At 38.3% G+C, this 23,763-nt stretch overlaps 1 protein-coding gene across 1 annotated transcript in view; it reads left to right on the top strand.

Moving 5' to 3' along the window:
• Window positions 1–22,458, top strand: part of ry (xanthine dehydrogenase rosy) — a 182,405-nt gene extending 159,947 nt beyond the window's left edge. The window contains exons 24-28 of the mRNA XM_067153950.2: window positions 6,071–6,198; window positions 6,343–6,457; window positions 13,577–13,831; window positions 14,913–15,080; window positions 18,489–22,458. Of these exons, the coding sequence (XP_067010051.2) occupies window positions 6,071–6,198; window positions 6,343–6,457; window positions 13,577–13,831; window positions 14,913–15,080; window positions 18,489–18,539 (717 nt within the window). The 3' untranslated portion in view covers window positions 18,540–22,458. The remainder of the gene's footprint in view (window positions 1–6,070; window positions 6,199–6,342; window positions 6,458–13,576; window positions 13,832–14,912; window positions 15,081–18,488) is intronic.
• Window positions 22,459–23,763: the final 1,305 nt, after the last annotated feature.

Genomic DNA, 23,763 nt, shown 5'->3' with positions numbered 1-23,763 from the left:
GAAAACAACTGGAGACGTTTTAAAATATTGTTGAATCAGTTTGTGTGTTATATTGTAGGTGTGTATTGGTGTTATTCAGAGTTTCTGGCTTTGTATCAACAAAGCGTAGGCAAACAATGTGTGCTTACTGCTGTGCTGCTTTCTTTTTTTTTACTTCAGATCAAGTTGACAATAACAATATTTTGTTAATAAATTATAATCCAAACTCAAAAAAAATAAAAAAATTGTGATAGTACAGAAAATGAAGTATGAAACGCAAGTAATACATTTGCAACGGATAAATTTTGTTTAATTTAGAAGCTACAGATATTTCATTTCAAAATTTTTTAAAAAAAGAAACATTTTTAATGTATAAGTTATATAAAATATTGTTTATTTTAAAATATTTTGTTCAAACTGCCTCCATTTAAATCTCATAAAAAAAGGGTTGTTTTCTCAAGATTTTGAAAAAAGAATTGTGAAGAAACCTTATTACAAACTAAGTTACAGGTTTCTGAAAGGAGATGTGAAAAATATGTCTCGAACACCTTGGTCTTCTTCGCCATACCACATGCTAAAACATGGTGGTCTTAGGCGCGCCCTCCTTGAATATACCCAGTCCTAAAAGGGTTAATAATATTGTGACCACAAGATTATAAAATATTCCATACATGTACTACTAAGAAATAATTTTTTATTACTTCCAGTACAAACTCTAATTTTGGTTTGACAAACACACTTTAGACCAGATTAGATAAATGAAATGCAAGAACTGTTGAAATATTTTGAATATTAAAAAAAAATATATATATATATATATATATATATATATATGCTGGTAAGACACGATTATAATTCAACTTTCGCTACATGACCTAGACAGGGAACGAGTTATAGTATGGGTATCACATGCGGCAGGAATAATGTCCAGAATGTGCGATCTAAGATGTGCTTGGTTGACTATGTCCAATAACGCCATGACTACCCACCAGGTGTTGTTAGCATACACAAGTTTTGATAGAAGTATGGACCAGTGCACAATGCAGTCGGCTAACAGTCAACATGGGTTTGGACAAAAGAATAGAACATTATTCATGAAGCTCTTTTATCGAAACAACAAAACAATGGATGCATTTGAATATTGCCAGACGAAAGGGCTATGGAGGGATCCTCTTTCCACACCTGCATTGCAGAAAATGATGTTTGAAGAAACTGGAGAGTTGGGTGTGACTTTGGGAAGAGGCTGGCAACGGGTTACGCCAGTGATGGTTGAAGAAATCACTGTTGCTGTGGCAGACAACTCCCGATCGTCAATCAGGATGCAAACTATGTCACAGTAGCTGAATATTCCTTGGTCCACTATTCGGAAGGGACTTTGAACCATTTTGAAATGGTATCCATACAAGATTCATAGCACACAGCACCTGACACAACAGGACTCAGCGCAGCATTGTTGATTTTGCTCTTCTTTTCCTTGCAAGGGTTGATGTGGATGAGACATGGACTTGGGCCATTTTATGGAGTGACGAAGCACATTTTATGCTTATGGGTGCACAGAATGCGCACAGAATTGCCAAGTGTTGGGGTAGTTGCCTCCAATCTATCTACACGATATGCCTCTGCATAATGAATGTGTGACTGTGTGGTGGGCTTAATGCCCACTTTCATCACTGGTCCATTGTTCTTTGAAGAAGGTGACACTCAAGGTTCAACGAGGTATAGATTGTCTGGTCAACATTACTGTGACGTGCTTCATCAATAGGTGATACTGCCCTACAGGAGAGAGATGCATTGGACACTACTGTTTTTTAGCATGATGGGACTCCACTACTCATCGCTTGTCTGGTATACAACTGTTGGATTTCCACATAGACAGTTAAGTTGGAAAAGTTTAATTATAACCACCCGGTATACAGTATTATGATTTATATTCAATTAATAGAAACTTTGCTAAATCATCTTGTTACAGCCTACATGACTAGTAGAAGGTGATAAATCTGCTAATACTTTGTATTATAAACAGGAGTAGTTTGAGAGTTTGGGTGTGAAAGGTAAAAGTTTGAGAGTTTGTTTGTACATGGAGGGTAATCTTGGAAACGAATAAACAGTTTAAGTAATTCTTTCACAATTAGAAAACTTATTTCTTCCAGATTATTAATATAAGCAATATGAAGGGTGACAATCCAAAGGTGATTAACCCACAGAATTCCTAAGTTTACATATTGAATGGTAATCTTTAATTAAACACCTAAATCTGTGAATTCATTCATTCATTATTTATTTATTTACCATAAACCTTTACAGTATCTAGGGAAGGCCAAGGGAAAGGACAGGCTCCCTACACATAGTACCCCCTGATCGTTTGAAATAATTACCTAAATCCTAAACTAAAACGGTGAGATATACTATTTACAGGTAAAGTAACAAAGTATAATGTATACATATTTCTCATTTACACATCCATTCACTCCCTGCTTCATTCTTCCACACATTCACACTCATTTTCTCATCACCTGTGCTTCCTAACATAACACTTATATTTACATTATTTTAATTAATTTCTGAACATAATGGTTTAGAATGTCAATATACGCAGAAATTACATGCTGTATATGAAAGAGAGAAAAATTCTGAACATGATTTGATTAGCATAACAAAGTTATCTTTGGCATAAAATCATGTTACATACTTCAGACATTCGTGTTGCTTTTTTTCTCTTTTGTTGAGTATTCAGCCCGAAGGCTTGTTTGATCCTCAACAGCTCCTCAGTTAGCTGTCAAAGACGGCCTAGGCATCACTGAGCCGGGCTGAGTGGCTCAGACGGTTCAGGCGCTGGCCTTCTGAGCCCAACTTGGCAGGTTCGATCCTGGCTCAGTCCGGTGGTATTTGAAGGTGCTCAAAGATGTCAGCCTCGTCAGTAGATTTACTGGCACATAAAAGAACTCCTGCGGGACTAAATTCCGGCACCTTGGCATCTCCAAAAACTGTAAGAGAGTAGTTAGTGGGACGTAAAACAAATAAAATTATTATTATTATTATTATTATTATTATTATTATTATTATTATTATTATTATTATTATTAGGCATCACTGAAGAAGTATACTAGGGAATGAGGAGTGAGGTAATTGGGTAGTTTCCTGTTGCTTTCCTCAGAGCCAGAAGTTGGTGTTACATATCAGTCTGCCAAGCCTACCAAAATAGATGCACCAAAATAAAAAGACTTGAGGCTACCACATTTTCAATACATAATATTATGTATTGAAAAAGTGGAAACCTAGTCTTTTTTATTTAAGTATCTTACTGTCAATACAGACCAACAATGAAGTTTTTAACATGTAATTGATGCACCAACCGACTCTATGAATGACATTTTCACACCATTCATAGCAGGAACTCTCTGCATAAGGAATGGCATTACCAGCATCACTCATACCTCAGTCACTTTCACAATGTCAAATTCAAGGATGAGACTGAGACAGGTCAACAAAAGCAAATTTGTTCTAGCCCATACCAGAAGACATACGGTAGTGCACTGTAAACACGAGCTCCCACCAGCAAAGGCATTCACATTGCTTAGTCACATAATAAAAGCCAAGATATATATAAAATCATCTTTCCATCTGTAGTTTCTGGATATTAACTGGATATTGAGTTTTTATATTGAAGATGACAAATAATGGCCTAAGTCAAGCTCAGTTTCATTTTTGTCTGTTGGTTTATTTTTTTTAGTTACTAGCTGCAGTGCCCATCGTTGACGGGACAATCGTATAGAAGTGGAAAACTCCCCAGCTACTTTCCGCCAGGCATCCTGTTTTACTCGGGACGCAGCAGTAATCCCAACTATCAGAGATGAGTGGCAGGAGAAGAGAGAAATTATTAACAATGGTCAATATAACGTTGTTGGTTTTACGTCCCACTAACTATTTTTATGGTTTTTGGAGATGCTGAAGTGCCAAAATTTAGTCCCGCAGGAGTTCTTTATCGTGCCAGTAAATCTACCAACACGAGGCTGACGTATTTAAGCACCTTCAGATACCACCAGACTGAGTCAGGCTCAAACCTGCCAAGTTGGGGTCAGAAGGCCAGCGCCTCAACCGTCTGAGTCACTCAGCCCGGCGTCCTACCTTCGTTCATGAACCCCTCGTCTTATTCTTCAAGCGATCGTTCCTTTATGGCTTTTTCTTTGTTTTATAATCATCTTCACAGTTTTACACCTTAAGACAATCATGACAAAAGCCATCACCAGTTAACACGATTAAACAATATTTCCATGTTAATAATGCTTGGTGTTGATAACAAAAGTCCAAATTCATTATTCTATTGTCATAGTCAGTACGGTAAAACTGAATAACATGGTTTCCCATTTTCACACCAGCCAAATGTTGGGGCTATACCTTCATTAAGGCCGCTTCCTTCCTGTTCCTAGGCCTTTCCTGTCCCATCATCGCCATAAGACCTATCTGTGTTGGTGCGACGTAAAGCAACTAGCCAAAAAAAAAAAAAAAAATGTATAAGACATAAATGATTGGAAAATTGTATTCTCTATAACTTTTCTTACGGTATGCAATACATGTTGATAGGACCAATAACATAGGTATTTAAAAAAAAAAAATTTCAGATACCTTTCCCTAAACTACCATTTCATCCAGCGTGAATAAAAATTATTTATATCCCACATTGTAGCACCTTATTCCGAGACATTACATACAGATTTTCATTAAATTTTGTTCTGTTCACCCATTTTCTTGTAGTTCAGTGTTGATGTGGACTTAGCAACAAAAATTAAAATTCACGAATATCTATTATCATAGCCAGTACTATAAAAATGACTTAAATGACCGGAAATTTAATTCTATATAACCTTTGTTATGTAGTATTTATCAATAGGACCATTAATAACATACATATGTGAGAATTAAATTTTAGGCCTTCCTCTAAACTACCATTTTACTCAGTGTGAATAAAATTATTTATAGCCTAGATTGTAGTGCCTCATTTCTCGACTGTACATACCAATTTTCTTTAAATTCTCTTCAGCCATTTTCTCGTGATGCCTGTACAGAGAGGCGTACATGACAGAAAATTAATAAGTGCATTTCCTTGATACTGTGGACAAGACTGTTACAGAAATACCATTCCCTTTGAATTCTGAGCAATGTACAGACGAAATTCTTATTTTATGTATATAGATTAGTACTTCCCAATATATGGGTTGCCACAGGCCAAAGCGTACCATACAAAATGTCTTGCTACAGTATATAAATCTGTAAACATATTACATTATAAATTTAGAAAAATTATGAAAGTTTGATGAAGACAGTATTGTTATTTATAAAGATGATTCCTTAGAATAGACTTTAATGAAATTTGGTATTTTCGTTGAAGATGTGTAAATAGGATCCTAGCTGTAAGTTAGGAAAAAGAAAATTCAGTGCATAGATATAAAACTCAATATATTTCTCTCACAGTTAGTTTTATACAAACAATTCTCAAGACAAGATATATTTACAATCTTTTTGTTCTGAAATGCTTTCTAATACAGTGAAAAATGAGGCAAATATCAGCGGCAGTCTTGTGAAAGTTCAAGTCCAAGAGTGGATAACTCTGTGAAGAGTTGTTTTGGAGATGATCTTGGCAGTGTTTTGAAGGCTTTGTATATCTAACCGTACTTTTTATTATTAACGCCATACTTGGTTTTTATAGCAGAAGGAAGAGATGAATTCAAGAGCAGCAATAATGTAAAAAGGGATTAAACTGGAGAGCCACGAAGAGAGTATGTCACAGTGAGCTGCTGACAGGGAGAGTCATGCCCACCTATATGCCTCAGAATCTCAGAAACAGCATGACGAATTAACAAAAATGTAATCGTGCACATGCTAAACAAATGTCTTGTCAATGACTGATACATCTAGTTTGGAATAAAACTCGACTAGTTAACTCAACAAACGTTTTAATTAAAATTTTTCCAGAACTGTGTTAGTCATGTCTGGTGTGTCACCCTTTGTATATAATTATGCTAGCTTATCTCACATGACATGATTAAGTGTAGAGCTAGTTCCAATAGTTATTTAATTACCTTTCTAATTCCAGTATGCATGTGAGACTATTCTAGAGCGATTGTCACCTTTCAAGAAGGCTAATCCTGATGGCAAGTGGGAAGACTGGGTGAACGCAGCATACTTTGAACGGGTCAGCCTGTCAGCTACTGGCTTCTATCGGTGAGTATGTTTAGTTTTTTTTTTTTTTTTTTTTTTTTTTTTTTTTTTTTTTTTTTTTTTTTTTTTTTTTTTTTAAGGGCATCTATATGTGGGTTGATATGGCAATATATTAGAGTATATACATTTATTGAATTTCCCTTACAGTACTCCTGAAATCGGCTATAGCTGGGAGACCAACAGTGGAAACCCTTTCAGCTACTTCACTTTTGGAGCAGCCTGTTCAGAGGTAGAGATTGACTGCTTAACAGGAGACCACCAGGTAATAACAAGAGATCTGGTTTGCTATTAGCCTTTAATTGACCACATTCAAGCTTTTACACCTGTAGATGACTTTCATGGAATGTTCAGTTCATTTAATTACAGTACCTCCAATTATTCTCTCTGTAGCGAGCAATCGGTGCGTAAGCCTCATAATGGCATGTCTAGGCCATCGCATGCCATCTTGCCTAAATGAGTGAGCCTTGCTTCTCATATGCAAGCAAGATATTTAAAATGATAAATATATATTATTTCTCTAAATCCAAGACAGTTTGTTCCTCAGAATTTTATGTGAAAAATCAGGGGTTGTCTTGCATTCATGACCTAACAGTAAAGAACACCACTGGCAGCTACCATGCTGGTTCCCTTTACCCTCCGTGTGCACGCTCAAAACTCGTCCGTCAACATACGCATCTTTATTATACATTGCTGGCCGCAACAGCCGGTTGTATAGTGGCTCTGTGCAGCGTCACTGGTTCATAGAAAATAGTGAAGAGAGAATGACATTCTACTAGCCTCTATAGCAATGAGTATGATAAATATAAATTTACAGAATATATTTATTTCATCATTCCTGATTAAAAAAACTGACTCGTACTTCATCGTATTGACATGGAGTCTGAGAGACTCCTACATTACTTCAGACATTTCGCTTCCACATTATTGCTCAGTAATGCCGTGATGCATCATTGCTTAAGATGCTGAAAGAGGAATGTACTAGGAAGAACTAGGATATAAAGTGAGAGGTTTGAACAGAAGCGAATGACCAAACATCTACAGGAGTCTGTGAGACTCCACATCAGTAGCTGAGGGTTAATTAATCCTAATGCTACTACTGTATTCATAACCGTGAACTGGACGCAATATTGAACAAGCGTAGATTTAAGGTACACATTTTGATGGAAGACTGTTATTTTGTGTTTTATCGAATTGAAACAACATTATCACTTGCAGTAGGCCTACTTACCTCATTTACATGTCGATGTTTCTACTTCATTGGAGGGACTGCCCAAGATCTGTTTTCTGCAAGCAATATAAAATCTTCCCCATACTTCACTCTTCACCCTATTATTTTCTTCTAAAATATACATCTTGTTTCTAATCTTGCTTTCATATTCATTAAACACTTCCACGTTCACTCTACTGTAACAAGCTCACTGTGTACACGCTGCTTGGCCCTTGCAACATCACCAGCTCAGTTCTTGTGAGCTCGCTATAACTTGAACTTGACTCGCAGAGGCATTCAAACGCATGCTTGCAACAGAGATGTAATGAAATTATAGTACAGTTCTCACGCTCATCCCCAGAGGGGAAGGCAATGGCCTTGGCTTGAGCTCATCTCTCCGTTGGTGTTGAAAAGCTGGCATTTAGTTTCCGTCAATGTTTTGATCCATCCACGTGGGGTTCTGTTGAACAAATGCTCTGTTCACTCTTCTTGATATTGGTAGTAACTCCAGTCAATTAGAACACTTTTGCAGATTTCAAACATATTTGAGTATGAAATGTACATTCACATATCTGTGCATATTTCAACAGAACAGATCATCATGTGCCATTTACAGCCTGGTCCACAAACATTTCTGTTAACACTTTCTACACTATGCCTGTATGCTTTCCTGGTTTTGGATGGCACCCATATACCATATGGGCACGATTTTGCACATGTTTATAGGCAGCTGCACGTATGCCGTACAGTTCCCGTCCATTGCTTGGAGGTATTAGTTTATCTAGTGTCCACTAGAATGCAGCAGTTATCGAGAAGTTCAACCCCAATGATAAAAAGGCTCATTTCTCCTTGCTGTGACCTCTACCGAAGCACTCGATTTGCCGAGTGCTGAGCTTGCCAAATATGTCACGCTGTCAGCTGTGTTATTGTATAAACATGTCCTCATGCCGGCTCAATGATAGTGGTATCTTGGATAATTCATTGGGAGAAGAGGGTTAAGAAACAGATGACAGTGAAGAAAACTCTGCTTACGAACCAGACAACATATCAAGTGATAGTTTGGGTAAGGTTTTTATGTTACATCACTTTCGAGTGCAAGTTCTTTTAGCTGCATTATTTTACTCTCGCAATTTGCGCTTATTTTTTTCGTTTACACAAAGAGTTGATGATTCACCTGTACCACGAAAAGAAAGTATTGTAGATGGTGGTCCAAGGAGTGCAAGGCTGGACTTTGCATAGCCCAATATTTTCAGCGCTTCTATACCAAAAAAACTATTCCTAAATGGGGTAAATTTTATATTTAAAATATACTTCTGTTTATTTGCAGCTTAAATAGCCACATTCAATGATTCATTTTTATTGTTAGAGCAGGATTATTGGTAAAACTTGAATGAAAGTTTTTCCTCATACATCTTTTTATGTTTTTATAAGACAAATACAGGGTTATTAAAAAGGAAGGAACAGATTTTAAACATTTATTTCTTTCAAACTACAAAAGATAGAAACTTGATTCCAACGTTCTTGGAAAGAGAAAGAGTTCCATTTTCACTCTTGTAAGGTTTCAATATGAGCACCATGTGTTGCACGACAAATATCAAAATGGCGACTGATTTCTTGCCACACGCGTATCAGGTGGTCTCTAGTTATCGAATTCACAGCTTCAACAATTTGACTTTCAAGAGTGTCAGGCATATAAGGGTGATAAACACACGGTCTTTTACGTAACCCCACAGATAAAAAACGCAAGGGGTGAGGTCTGGAGACCTGGGAGGCCACAAGCAATAAAGGTTATCTTCTGCTCTTCCTCTTCTAATCCAACGTCCTGGAAAGGTGTTATTTAGGTAACGTTGAACATGCCGAGAGAACTGAGGCGAGGCACCATTTTGCATGAAGATGAAATCATCGGAATCATGTCCGACTCGTTGGCGGAATGGTGAGCATACTGGCCTTCGGCTTAGAGCGTTCCGGGTTCGATTCCCGTCCGGGTCGGAGATTTTAACCTTAATTGGTTCATTCGAATGGCTCGGGGCTTGGGTGTGTATGGCGTATTCAACATTAGAAATCATCCTAGGTAGGGCCCTCATTTTCACAGACATGCAGGTCGCCTAATAGGCCATCTACTAGAAAAAGACCTGCACCAGGCCTCTCTGGAGGCCATACGTCATTATTATTATTATTATTATTATTATTATTATTATTATTATTATTATCATGAAAATGTCATATCCAATCAGCGAATTAGAATAAAGTCAGACGTCATCATACAGACTGAGCTTCGCATTGAACACAATAAACCGGATCTGATGATACATGACCTTGTAAAGAATGAAATCCTATTAATTGAAGTTGGAATCACAAACAAAAATATCCTAAAACAGACTGAAACCACTAAAGGAAGAAAGTACGAGATGCTAGCCAACGAACTCTCACTTATGTACAATGGGGCCAAGGTGACGATGGTCCCTGTGGTAATAACATGGGACGGGCTAGTTACAAACTTGTTCAAGAAGCACATGGACAAATTGGAAGTGAGCAAACAGCTACAGGCCTACCTACAGACCATTGTACTAAAAAGAACATGTGAGAGTGTGCTAATCGACTTCAGACGAGGCAACTTGGATAACGAGTTGTGGACGGAGGACTTGCAAACAATGATGGACCAAATGGAGGCTGTCCTAGTACCGTAAATGGTGTGCAAGAAGTGTGTATACAAATGCGTAGAATCATTGGATGTAACATGGACTTAAAAACTAACTGAATAAATTTATTATTATTATTATTATCATCAGAATCCTCTTCCATTTGAGGAAATAACCAGTTTTGAAGCATATCTAGATAGTTTAAACCTGTCGCAGACTTCTCAATGAAGAAGAAAAATCCATAGACTTTATTGACAGATATGGCACAGATGTTCACCTTCGGTGAATCTTTTCCATGTTCAATAACTGCCATAGGATTTTCACTTGACCAAATTCATCTAAAAAATTAATCGTTCAGAAAAATTGTCTTCCATATCATCTAGCATGCTAATGCAATAGTCGTACCTTTTGTTGTAGTCATCTGGATTAAATTTCTACAATAACTGCAGTTTGTACGCCTTCAGGTGCAGGCGGTGTTTCAGAACTCGCCATACCGTTGGTTGAGGAATATTAAGTTCCTTGCTTCCTTGTGTAATGGATTTCTTTGGGCTCCTTTTGTAAACTGCACGAATACGCTCTACATTTTCATTCGATGTGCATGGACGTCCCGTGCTTTTCCCTTTGCAGATGCAACCATCTTCTACGAACTTTCGATGCCACTGGTAAATCTGCTTATGCCGAGGCGGTTGTTCATTAAACTGACGGCAAAAAGCACGTTGATCTCCAATAATGGACTCTAGTTTTGCTGAAAAACATGAAATGTCACATGGCTTTTAGTGCTGGGAGTGTCAGAGGACAAGTTTGGCTCACCAGATGCAGGTCTTTTCATTTGACGACCTGTGCATCGTGATGAGGATGAAATGGTGTTGAAGAAGACACATACACCCAGTCCCCGTGCCAGCAAAATTAACCAGTTATGGTTAAAATTTCCGACCCTGCCAGGAATCGAACCCGGGACCCCTATGACCAAAGATCAGCACGTAACTATTTAGCCATGGATCCGGACTCTAGTTTTGCTAATTGCAGTACACACAATGCTTTTACCTGTTCTGCCGCCATTTGCTTACACTCCAACTGACCAGTAACCGCGCGTCGCGCACAATGCGTCCAGGCACGACAAGTACCAGCACCAATGCGGCCGGGATTGGAACTAGCAACAGCAGCGCTTCTACATGGAACGTTGGTATTGTGATTCTGCCTTTTGTAGTTTGGAAGAAATAAATGTTTGAAATCTGTTTCTTATTTTTGAATAACCCTATATAATTAAAATACTTTAGATATGTACTTCCCATTTAACATCTTTGTTTTGGGTGGCTGACCCCTTCATGTGATACAAAACTCAGGTATATACTACGCTTTTCTGTTGTGTAATAACGTATTAAAATTCAGGAAAAAGATCCGCTTTACTGCCAGGGTCCACGTTGAAATATATTAGTGTTGAAAGTGTTAATGTACTGTTTTTCCTCAAGATTTCATACAATGTTTCATTAATGCTTTTGACAGGTTATACAAGATCTTCACCTCAAATAACTCATAAACCATTACAGATAGTGAAAATTTGTTTTTACTCCGCGAGTTATGTTACTGGGAGACTTGTAATCAAATTTGAAGTACTTTTCTAAATTATCAATATCTGCTGAGGCATTTAACCGCTGTTTGAAATTAAACCAAAGTTGTTTATTGTTTGAAGAGGAAGTACATCTGGGCAACCATCCTTTTATATAACACTAATCAGTGGGAAAAAGTGGAAGGGATAGACACTGAAAAATTAAAGTATCCGCCAAAGAAAGACAAGAGCCACGAAGGGCGTGAAAATGAAGTGATTATTATTTTTTTTTTTTTCTATTGGCTTTACGTCGCACCACGCACCAACACAGATAGGTCTTACGGCGACGATAGCTCAGGAAAAGGCTAGGAGTGGGAAGGAAGTGGGCGTAGCCTTAATGAAGGTACCGCCCCAGCATTTGCCTGGTGTGAAAATGGGAAATCGTGGAAAAACCATCTTCAGCGCTGCCGACAGTGGGGTTTGAACCCACTATCTCCAGAATACTGGATACTGGCCGCACTTAAGCGACTGCAGCTATCAAGCTCTAGTACTGTCGGAGTCGTAAAAGACCAAGAGTTGGCCAAGGGAGGTCGGATAGGATAGATGAAAGTGGGAGCTTGACACAAGTATAAGAAATGCCAGGGCTCAGCTGAGAGTCTTGTGGTCGCCAACCCATGCTCCAAAGTTGAGAACCCTTGGGGTTCCTTTTAGTCGCCTCTTACGACAGGCAGGGGATACAGAATTGTCCATTAGAGGCGGCCACAAAACCATATCTCCATCACTTATTGTCTATGACAATATTTATAGTTCAAAATCATAGTGATATCAGTGTATTTTCGTGCATCTTAGAGTGAATACAGAGCTGTTGGAAGGTGAAAAGTCACTACATCAAGCTCAGGATTCATATGTAGTGTGTGCCTAACATTTCATTTGAAGAGGGTGGTTCGAGACTAGTGAATGAAGCCTCTTTGAAGACATTACATTTTCTCAAGAACTATTCAGATTTTGAAAATATTTACACACCTTAATTTATAACGTCTGTGATTCTAATGTTAAGAAAACAGTATAGTTACGTTTAAAAAACAAAATTAGCATCATCTCAGCGGGTACTGTCATTCATTATTAGCCCCTTGGTGTATGATCAATTCTTGTTCCATTTTTCTATGATGTTGGGTATGAAGTGAGACGATTCTTCATAGCAAGTTTTTACAACCGGATGTCCTTCCTGACGTCAACCTCATCAAAGTAGTTAATGGGATGAAATTATGTGATGTAGGAAGGGACCCAGTGCCGGCACTTAGCCTACTCCTGTCGAATAACACCAAGGGGTCTGCTCATGGCATAAGGTCTCTACCTGATGGCTGAATCGCCATCAACAGCATAATGTGCCCTACCTCCAAATGAATACTGTAGAGTGGTTTTTGGCACATAGGGATTAGAAATTGTGATATTTATTTCTACCAACGGGACTCTGAACGGCTAGCCATGGTGTCAGACTATATAGACTTTGACACCTTAATGATCATGGCCACCAAGCAGGCTGATAAGCCTCTTGGTAATATTAACTTAAAGTGAACAATATCTTTATTGGTTTATGGTTTAGTTGAGATGAATGTGTTAACTGATGAACACTGTATTAACACTTACATATTCAAACAACAGTTTGTGACTATCAACACACACTATAAATTGTAATTGGTCTAGGACTATGTTTTCAGAGCATAACAGATGCACTGATCAAAAGAACAACTTCCTGTAAAGTTTTAACATCTTCAAATAAAATTTCAAAGCTGAAAGGTAAATTGTCTGGCTTTTAAATTATTTTAAAAAAAAAGCCATTCTTCCTATCCAGTTTCTTTCCCCTCACATCTCTTCTGTAGAGCAGAAAGTGAATTCCTACTAAATTTTAGTTTTCTTTGTTTTTAATAGCATTGTGTAAATTCAAAAAGAATATTGAAACTCATCATTATTGTGGGCATACTATTTTAGGTGTTGAGCACAGACATTGTGATGGATCTAGGTGAGAGCCTGAACCCAGCCATTGATGTGGGACAAGTGGAGGGAGGATTCATGCAAGGCTATGGCCTCTTTACTCTGGAGGAGATGGTGGTGTCTCCGACAGGAACATTTTTCACCCGCGGTCCAGGCATGTACAAGTTACCAGGCTTCGCCGACATTCCAGCCACCTTCAACGTGTCCCTTCTGAAGGGAGCATCTAACCCTCGAGCTGTTTACTCCTCAAAGGTAAGGTTTTTCTTTAATTGGTTTTGTTATTTTATTGAAGAGCTAATCATGACCTTAAGGTTTTCCATCGCCCATGGAGAAAAATACTGGGATAGTACTTCGTAAAGCCACAGCCTGATTCTCCCCAATTCTAGTCCCATTTAACTGACCAGAACAGACAGACATAGTAATGACACAGGTATCAAACATAAACTTGCACATGTAGGGAGGAACGGGTTGTTGACTTGTCATGGGCCCCTACACACAATAACAATCATTGGTGAAAATTTATTTGCCAATGAGCTATTCCATTATAGCCACCCTTAGCTTGGAGACTCTCTGTAAGGCATCAGCTCTCCAAGGTGACAGGAGATATTGTCGGGTATCTTATAACACAAGTGCAACAGCAAGTCTTCCAGTTAGTATACAGTGCAGGGCAGTGATCTAGCACAAACCTACTTCTCCAAGTCAAACCACGAATGTCCAGTCAACCACGGTCCAGTATGGATGATTCTGGGCCCAACTTATGCTGCTATTTGTGGAGTTCAGTCATCATCGGGGTTTGACCGGATCATCCTCGATTTCGTAGTGCCATGTACAGGAGTGTTCAATGAACTGTTTGCTGTGAAACATAGGCCTGGTCACCACGGTTATATCTCTGAGCAATTTCTCGAACTGTGGCCCTGTGGTCACTTCAAAAATATGCAACAGCCTCCACTGTCTACACATGCCTGGACGACGTGTTATTTGCCCATTGTACGCATCACTATAGATACCTTCTAACAGTAGCAGCATGGAAACAACCAACTAGCTTCACCATTTGAGAGATACTGGTACCAAGGCCATCTCAATTTGATCACTATCAAACTGTAAGGGCATGCCTGCTTTTACCATTCTCACTCTGGAGACACACCTAACAGGCAGCTCTTGCCCTACATATACAGTATTGTCAGTGTGTCATGTGTATCTCTTGACAATCCAGGCTTGATAATTGTTCCCGGGTTGGATAGGTCATAATATAATGGCTCGTCGGTGTATCTACAAAAGTAGTGTATTAACTAATTTTATGGATAAATAAAATTATGCTTTATTCTGTATTCAGGCTGTGGGAGAGCCTCCCCTCTTCCTAGCTTCATCCATCTTCTTTGCCATCAAGGAGGCCATCATTGCAGCTCGTAGAGATGTAGGGCTGGGGAAGACTTTCCAGCTGGACTCTCCTGCTACAGCAGCTCGCATCCGCATGGCTTGTGCAGACCACATCACAGCTAAGGTAGTGTTATATAACTTCTTGATGGATACACTATATTTGGATTTGTTTGTTGACACAGGCTAGAGTCTAGTGCATCTTTTACCAATATCTTGGTCTCGCCATGATAATATTGATGCAGGTAAGGATGAGAAATTTTTGCATTCAAGAATGTCTAGTCTAGCAACCAAAGTATCAAGAATTTTATGGCCCCTCTAGAGTCAAAGTGAATGTGCGTGTATGAATTTCAGTGTGCTGTAATCACTTCTCTCTTGAAGCACAGAACTCAGATTATTGTAACTGTTTTGCTGCTGTGATTGAGTGTATTAGAATCGTGTTAAGTGCTGTGGTTAACTTGATTAACTTGAAATATGCTTGTATGCTGTTGCAATCTGTTGGCTGCATTTTGAACTACTTAATTTCTGTTTTATTTAATTTTATAAGTAGCAGTGAAATAAATCTGTCTTCCATCACCCTGATGTATACATAAACACACTGCTCTACATCACGGCTTCCACATGCGACCATAGTATGTGCCTCAAGGAAATTCCTTTGGTTTTAGAAGAGATTAATTCGGATTTAGATTTTGGTTTGGTGAAAGTGATCCAGGGGATGTTGGGGAAATATCTGAAAGTGATAAAGGTGATGAAAAGCCATGGTGTAGGGAGAAAAGTGGTTGTAAAGTCAATGTGTCTTTCATAGGGTCTGTAGGAGAGTATACGATGATGTACTCTACTTCCAGGACTCAAACTCGCATACGTAGAATACTCTTTATTTTTTTTACTCCTAATATCCCCAGAACTTGAGCATTTTGAACTTTTAGCAAATGAGACATTTTAGCGAATGCTGCAGATGAAACTATCAGATTTTATAAACAGACAGTTGAAAGTAAGCCAAAATATACAACACTGAGGGCACATCGTCTCATCTGAGATTTTTTATTAAAGTGGAGAGCAGGGTTTTAAAATAGGGAAAACTGTTTTCGATTTAAATTTTCAGTAATTTCAATATCTAGCTCTCAAAATACATACAGTAGAAGTCCGATCGTCCGGCACGTTCGGGACCGGCCCAGTGCCGGATTACCGTAAATGCCGGACTATCGGGCAGTACTTCTTACTACGATATAGGTTATGGCGTACAGCGAAAACAGCTGTAACACAGCGTTTTGCAGTAAAATGTTGATCAGCAGAATCATTAGTTTAATAACACACTCCTCTTTTCAAACGTGTTGTTTCTTATTGCCATTCCATAATAATGCCGGAGTTCATCGATGTTTTTATCTCTAAGTCTTCATTTACCATTTGGCGTCTTTCCATCTGCAACTTCTGTTTTCCTTCTGTCCACTTCAATTTTTGAAGGCATATTCCCATCCGTTTTTGAACGTGGCCTATACATTCAATTTTTTAAATCTGTTTTTTATCATATGGTTGGCTTTCCAGTACTCAGTGTAGCACACAGCCTTCTAGACTGAATATTTCCAGAGATAGAGATATTTAAGTAAGTCAGTGTGACGAACAATGAATCAAATTGTTCAGGAGAGATCATTATTAAGAGATAATAACATTTAAAAAATCCTGGAATGGTGCCGGACCATCAGGCGTTCCGGACTGTCAGATGCCGGACTAATGGAATTCTACTGTATCAGAAAAAAATCTGTTTTCTGTAGACATGTCATAGTACTTATCAGACGAAACAACATTGTAACATGAGAAAAAGCATTCACAATCTGCAGTTGAACATGGCATCCATATCACTTCCAGCACAGACTGGAAAATCAGCATTCCCTGAAACAGAAATAATGTCCACTTCTTTATCACAAGTAAGCTTGATTTTCACTGCTCTCTGCAGCTCACTGTAGCTTATCACTGCAATATCACTTAGGTTCAAACAGAACTGAAAATATTTTACTGTCTTAGGCAACCCTCCAAAACTGGAACAGTAGGATGGGACTGGCCCTCTAAAAAATTAATAAGTTTAGCAATGCCACTACCCACTTCCGTTGCGAGAAAAGACTTCTTCAGTAGAAATGAATTCATCTTCCTTATTCTGAAGAAAATCTACTTCAGCATTTTACCCAAGTTAAGAGCCCCTGAGGCCCCGTTTAGTCGCCTTTTACGACAGGCAAGGGATACTGTGGGTGTTATTCTACTTGCACCCTCCCACACATAGAGGAATGTACTTGTTGATTGACGCACATTTTTTCAAACTTTGAGTGGCTATGCGTTTTGGGTCATGTAACTGTCAGCTTGCATTCAGGAAATAGTGGGTTTGAACCCCATTGTATGCAGGCCTAAAGATGGTTTGCCATGGTTTCCCACTTTCACACAAGGCAATTGCTGGGGCTGTAACCTTAATTAAGGCCATGGATGCTCCCTTTCCACTCCTAGACCTTTCCGATCCATTGTTGCCATAAGACCTACCTGTGTCTGTGCGATGTATAGCAAATTGTAAATAAAACACATTTTCACCACATTACACCAGATGCGAAAAATAAAACTGGCCTGGAAAATATTTACGGTAGGACTGATGAACATGCCAGATGATGCTGGAAATGGCCTAGTCTAAAGAATAAAGAACCGAGGATCCAAACATCCTGACTCTACTTCGCTCAGAAACCACCGGCAGAACTCAACACATGAAAGTTCATCTGGATGCTTTAATGCATGTACAATAGTAAATTTGGAAGGAAATAGATGCAGGTCCTTTTTGATAATGTTTTGACATGACTATCTAATTCCCACTTGTACAGATAAATGGCGTTGAGATTTCATCTGACTTCATTCCAGGCTTTCCTTCACTCAAGCAAGGTTTTCTAGTGTTTGAACTCTTTTCAGATAGTTAAGTTTTTATTTCCTACAGAGCCTGTTTCACACCACTTTTGCCATAAAGTTTTAGACTGCAGACATTGCTGGAGGTTTTGCCAAAATGCTTCCAGTCTTAAACTCTTGCACAAACAGTTCTGCACAAGTTTTCCATGAATCGTCTTTTGCTTAACACTCGTCAGTGAACACACGATTATATCGTGAGCACTATTTTGTGTTGCATTCAACTGGTCACTAAACAGGTCTGCTCTTCTCACTCACATGTAACAACATTGTGACTTATGCAGGAGATGCACATGCGGAGACATGTGACAGCAACCGATTAGTGCATCAGAATCACGATATCCAGCATTTTCTGTAATGGGCAGTTCTCCTGTTCATTAGCAAGGGTCATTTCTGAATCATTTTCTGGGCCAGTTTTAGCTTGCCCACCCTGTATAAAGAATAAAGATATCAGGAGAAATTGTATCATTTATAATATGTACATCACTCATAACATCCTCTTAACATTGAGTCATTTTGGATAAAAAAATTAGCCATGTTTGGTAACATAATACATTTGTGTTAGTGTTTTTCTTCTGACTAATTAACTTCTCTCTTTGTATTTCAGTTCAAGGAGCCTGATCAAAGCACCTTCACACCTTGGAATGTGGTTCCCTAGAAGCCCAACAGCTGACAATATTCTGTAAAATTTCCAGTTTAAATGCTCAATTTCTTAGATAAACAGCAATTTTTGTGCCATTTTTTTAAAAGGATATGTGAAGTAATCTTTGAAGTGTACAAAAAATGTAGACAAGACTGATTTGGAGATTTTAGTTTTAATTTTCTTTTAAAGCCTCTGCAAGCAAAGCAAATAGTCTGTACAGCTAATAGTGTATTAGAACAGTTGGTAGTTTCTTGGACTACAGCTCCTCCAAATGATAACCTTCTGTTTAATGATTACATCTGGAAGCAATGGTATATAAAATGAAAAGTGTTAACTACATTGCCAGGTATTACTATTAATTTGCAGTGGATCAGGGCAAACATAGTTCCCTTTTAAAGAATAAAATGAAGGTTGCATTACTGTACAACTATACTAATATTCTATTCTTCAAAAATATATCTCTCCAACCCTGGAACAAAATTTAACAAGGAGTTTGGTTACCTAGTAAATGTCAAAAATTCACTAGCATGAAACAATATAATTCAGTGCTTATGCAGAGAAAATTGCCTGGCCTATCTGGGAATGTGGGCTCTTAGCAACAGTGACACATTTCAAGTTTTTTCACAATCCATTACTTCATTTTGATTTCTTCTGGTCTGGAACGGCACTTCTCTTCAGTTGCACTTTTGTGGAAGAGATGATCTTGACAGTGTTCACTTTCTCAGTTCATCACTTGCTAGGGCTTGTCTGTGTGATAGAATGCGATATCTTGGGCTGCACTACACCTGAAAGCTGGTACTGATTATGGCTATCCTGAAAATGGATTTATCTTAAGAGTTTTTCCACACTCATTCCAAACATATACTGGAGTAGCAACTCCTATCAGGTACCTTTTGTTATTTTTGTACATTGCTGTCTTAACCTTTTCACTTTTAAGTATCTTTCCTGCTTATGCATACCCCATCCTGGGTTATTTTGAATAATTTCACACTAGCTGAAATAAGCTAATATTTATTTTATATTTACAACTATTTACAAAGTTTTATGACCAAAAATTAAATTAAAAACATTATCCCTTCACATTTTCATTGAAACTTCACTACTGTGTGGTAAATTTCCATGCAGGGGGTGTACACAAAGTGAAGCACTACACTTGACACATTCATATCTAGTTTCCTTCCTCTTATGGCTTGTCTTATTTGTCCTTTGTGAATAACGTAATGAATATTTCGTATTCGGTAGAATGTTCTTTGACCGAGCTCGATAGCTGCAGTCGCTTAAGTGCGGCCAGTATCCAGTATTCGGGAGATAGTAGGTTCGAACCCCACTGTCGGCAGCCCTGAAAATGGTTTTCCGTGGTTTCCCATTTTCACCTTCCCACTCCTAGCCCTTTCCTGTCCCATCGTCGCCGTAAGACCTATCTGTGTCGGTGCGACGTAAAACAACTAGCAAAAAAAAAAAAAAAAAAAAAAAAAAAAAAAAAAAAAAAAGAATGTTCGTTGAGGTTAAGTTCGTCCCTAATGCCAGACTGGGTTGGGTCAAAATAATGTTTTATTGGTGTAAAATTAGCGACATTTATCCAGGTTCTACGAGAAACTGTATGTGGTGGCACTAATCTTGGACGTTTCCGCACCATGTGATCAGGTTAGATTTCTAATTCTTCATCTTCCCCACCTTCAGATAACACACACCTACTATCACTTTCCACAGAATCATTCACTAATATATCATCTTCACTATCCTCGTAATGGTCAGACTCGTCATCATTACCTAAAACGTCTAAAATAACACTTTCCGTCAAACTTTGTTTACTAGTGCTTGTGGATGCAGCCATGTTGGATGACTCAAGACAGCTGTCGAAGAAGAGTGTAAGGGTCGAGACTAAATATACGGTGCTTGCGATGTATCGAGATAGCTGTGTTCTTCTCTGAGGATTGTCAGATGATGCCATCTCATGTTCAGCGACAGAACTGGAACATACGACTAAATTCGGCACCGGGAGAGAGCGGGGCATTTGAAATACGAGTTAACTCATGCTTGGGACAGCGGAAGATACTCGGATGTCCGAGTTAACACGGGCGTGGGAGTGAAAAGGTTATAAATAATAAACACAGTTTGTACTTTAGCTCTTCATGAGTAATACAGTTTTTTAAAACCTAGAATCACAGTTAAACGTTCCACAGATGTTAGTTTCCCTGAAATGTGGCATCTTATGACTGTTAGCTCTCTAGCATTCAAAAGGTAGTGAAATGTCTCTAGACGCATCCTATAATAATCTAAGAACTTCTGCTGGGAGTCTTTTTCCTGATCATCGCTTGTAGATGATGGTATTTTCCCACTGACATTCTGGGGTTTACCCAACGTTGATGTCTTCTTTCACGAGTTTGTCTCTGATGCCTTATCTGGTATGGATCCATTTTATAGAATAGTCGCAATTTCTTAAGCGACGATCTGGTCAGCGTCGAGGCCTTCATTACAAAGGGCCCCGGGTTAGATTCCCGGCTGGGTCACTGATTTTAATAGTGTCTGATTAATTCTTCCGACTCAGGAACTGGCTGTTTGCGTTTGTCTCAATACTCTCGTCTACATATTTAGACAACACATCACACTACCAACCACGACAGAAACATACAATAGCAATTACATCCCTCCACATAGGGTTGGCATCAGGAAGGGTATCCTGCTGTACAACAGGGTAAAATCCACACATGTGGCACAGTTTGCAGCCGCGACCCTACAGACATGGGAACAGAGCAATAATAATAATAATAATAATAATAATAATAATAATAATAATAATAATAATAATAATAATAATAATGCAGTTTTTTAATAACTCTTCAAATACACTGATACTGCATAAAGAGCAGTTATGGCCTGAGTAATACTTTTGATCTTCAGGCAATATTACTAGTTGCACATGCACACTCACACTTGCACTCTCTCTCCAATGTATGTATGGGGCTGTTAACCTGGAATATCCCAAGTAATCACTCTGCTGGGTCCATTATCTCTGAATAAGTGAATTATCAAGTGGTAAGAGATCCAAGAGGAAGAAATCAGATAGAAACATGTGAAAAGAGCCCATTTACAATACATGGGGAGGTGGAGTCAGTTAATAATAATGATGATGATGATGATAATAAAATGACAGACAGTATGAAAGTGACCAAGGTATGAACAATGCTAGTAAAATCATTACTTATGCAGCCCCTGTCACTCGTAGGGTCAGATGGTGTTAAACCATGGTTCTGTTGTATACTTTTTCATTTTCATGTGGAAGTTAGTCACATGACCTATGAGCTTGGAATTAACTCCAGGGACCAAAAGTCATATTTTGTTCTATGATATCATCCATGTGCTATTTGTTTAATACAGCCTGAGTGGATATTGAAGAGAATGAGACTATGGATCCTTGATAAACACCAGATGTCTTGAAATTTCTTAGCAATTTTCTGTAGATTCAATGTTAATTATCCCAACCAGACAAAAACTCACATTTTCTACATTTCCACCTATAACCAAAGAAAACTCCAACTGTAATTTAACATTATTCGCTAAACTTCCATAATCCAAAAATTGTTAATTAATGCTTAGGGTATGTGAGGCTGTTAGGACATTGCAGTACATGTAGCCTATTCTGGGACAAATCCATAACTTAGCTGTAAGGCAACTAGCCCTTGAAATAATTGACTCTTCTGTTAGAACGAAAAGTATTAACCCCAATGCATGGAGTTTGATCTATTCGAAATGGGCCTGGTCATTTAAATATCGTAAGGAATGAACTGCAAATGTAGAGTTACGGTTTTCCCAACTTCTGGTATGTGGCAAACAGATAAATTAAGAAGTGAAAGAGTTTCTTACTGTAAAGATGAGATATTTTAATGACATTTTGTATATGGTATTTTAGTTTTAAAAAATCAATTTAAAGACATGGCTGTTGTTTATTACCCTTTAAATATAAGAAATTTATTCTGTATCACTGGTTTAACAGCCACCACCCACCTGGTGGCCGTGATCATTAAGACGTCAAATCTGTATGGTCTGACATCGTGATTGACTGATTCAAGTCTCATTGGCACCATCAGAATGTTAGCCAGCAGGGTAGGAGAGGTCGTTGTATACAATTACAGTACTAATTACTAGATCATCTGCCAAAAGACTGGATTCAAACCTCTCTGCAGTGTTCAAATGGAGAGGACATATGACACTGTTGATGGCGATCCATCTGTCGGAGATGTTAAGCCTTGACTAGATCCATTGGTGTTTTCCACAGGAGTAGGCTATGCGCCACCATTGGGTTTTACCCTCTCTCTTCCTGCTATCATAAATCTAGTCATACATTTCATGCCATTAATTACTCTGGTTGTAAAACTTGCTACAAAATTTATTTTGCTTCATATCTGACTCATAGAGAAACAGGACAAGGGTTGGTCTTATATACACGTTTTAAAACCTAATAGAGTACACCACTACTCATGGGAAGCAGATAAATCTTTCTCTCAAGTAATGGAATCAGTGATGGCAGAAGCATCAAGGCCTGAAGTGTGATTGATCCCAAGCAAAGAGAGATTTACTAAAAAGGAAAAATCTACTGACCGCAGATACAGGTATCTGTATATCCAGGACACAGGAATAGAGAATATACTGTAATTCTTCGGAATATTGCATTAGAAAAGGACACTGAATCATAAATTGAGAAATTGGAGGACTGTTAAATGAAATTTGAGCAGAACAAGATTGTACACGAGTATCTAGAGACATCCAGAAATTACTTGCCAGTTTTTTGGAGGGAAGTTTAATCACTGTCTAAAGTTTATTAAAAATGTCCTGGATCTTACTACCACCTTAAAATTAATGGTCAGTGACCATGCAGTAAACCAAAACAGCGACCACAGAATATTCTCAATGCAGCTATGGAAATCTGCATCGTAAGCTCTAAGATACACAGAATGGAGCAAAGTGGCAATTCCATCTTTGTTTGCTAAGAAGGAAGCCATTTTTTTTAAATTTTAGTGTGAACTCAGTTGGTATAACCTTCAGGATATTCAATCTGTTGAAGCATGAAATATTTGAAAATGAAACGTGTTCTTTTACAGATATGTAAATGTTCTAAGTGTTATAATTTGTGCTTTGACAGGAAGGTAAAGGTTATATTAACTGCACCTGTGGAACAACACTACAAAGAAGGCAAAAGATACCTTTATTCTAACCATTTGAGTGCCATGAGAGCATCTCC

Source organism: Anabrus simplex, chromosome 9, assembly GCF_040414725.1.
Source record: "Anabrus simplex isolate iqAnaSimp1 chromosome 9, ASM4041472v1, whole genome shotgun sequence".
Lineage (NCBI taxonomy): Eukaryota > Metazoa > Arthropoda > Insecta > Orthoptera > Tettigoniidae > Anabrus > Anabrus simplex.
Note: the sequence above shows the minus strand (reverse complement) of the source record. Positions and strands in the feature narration are given on the sequence as shown.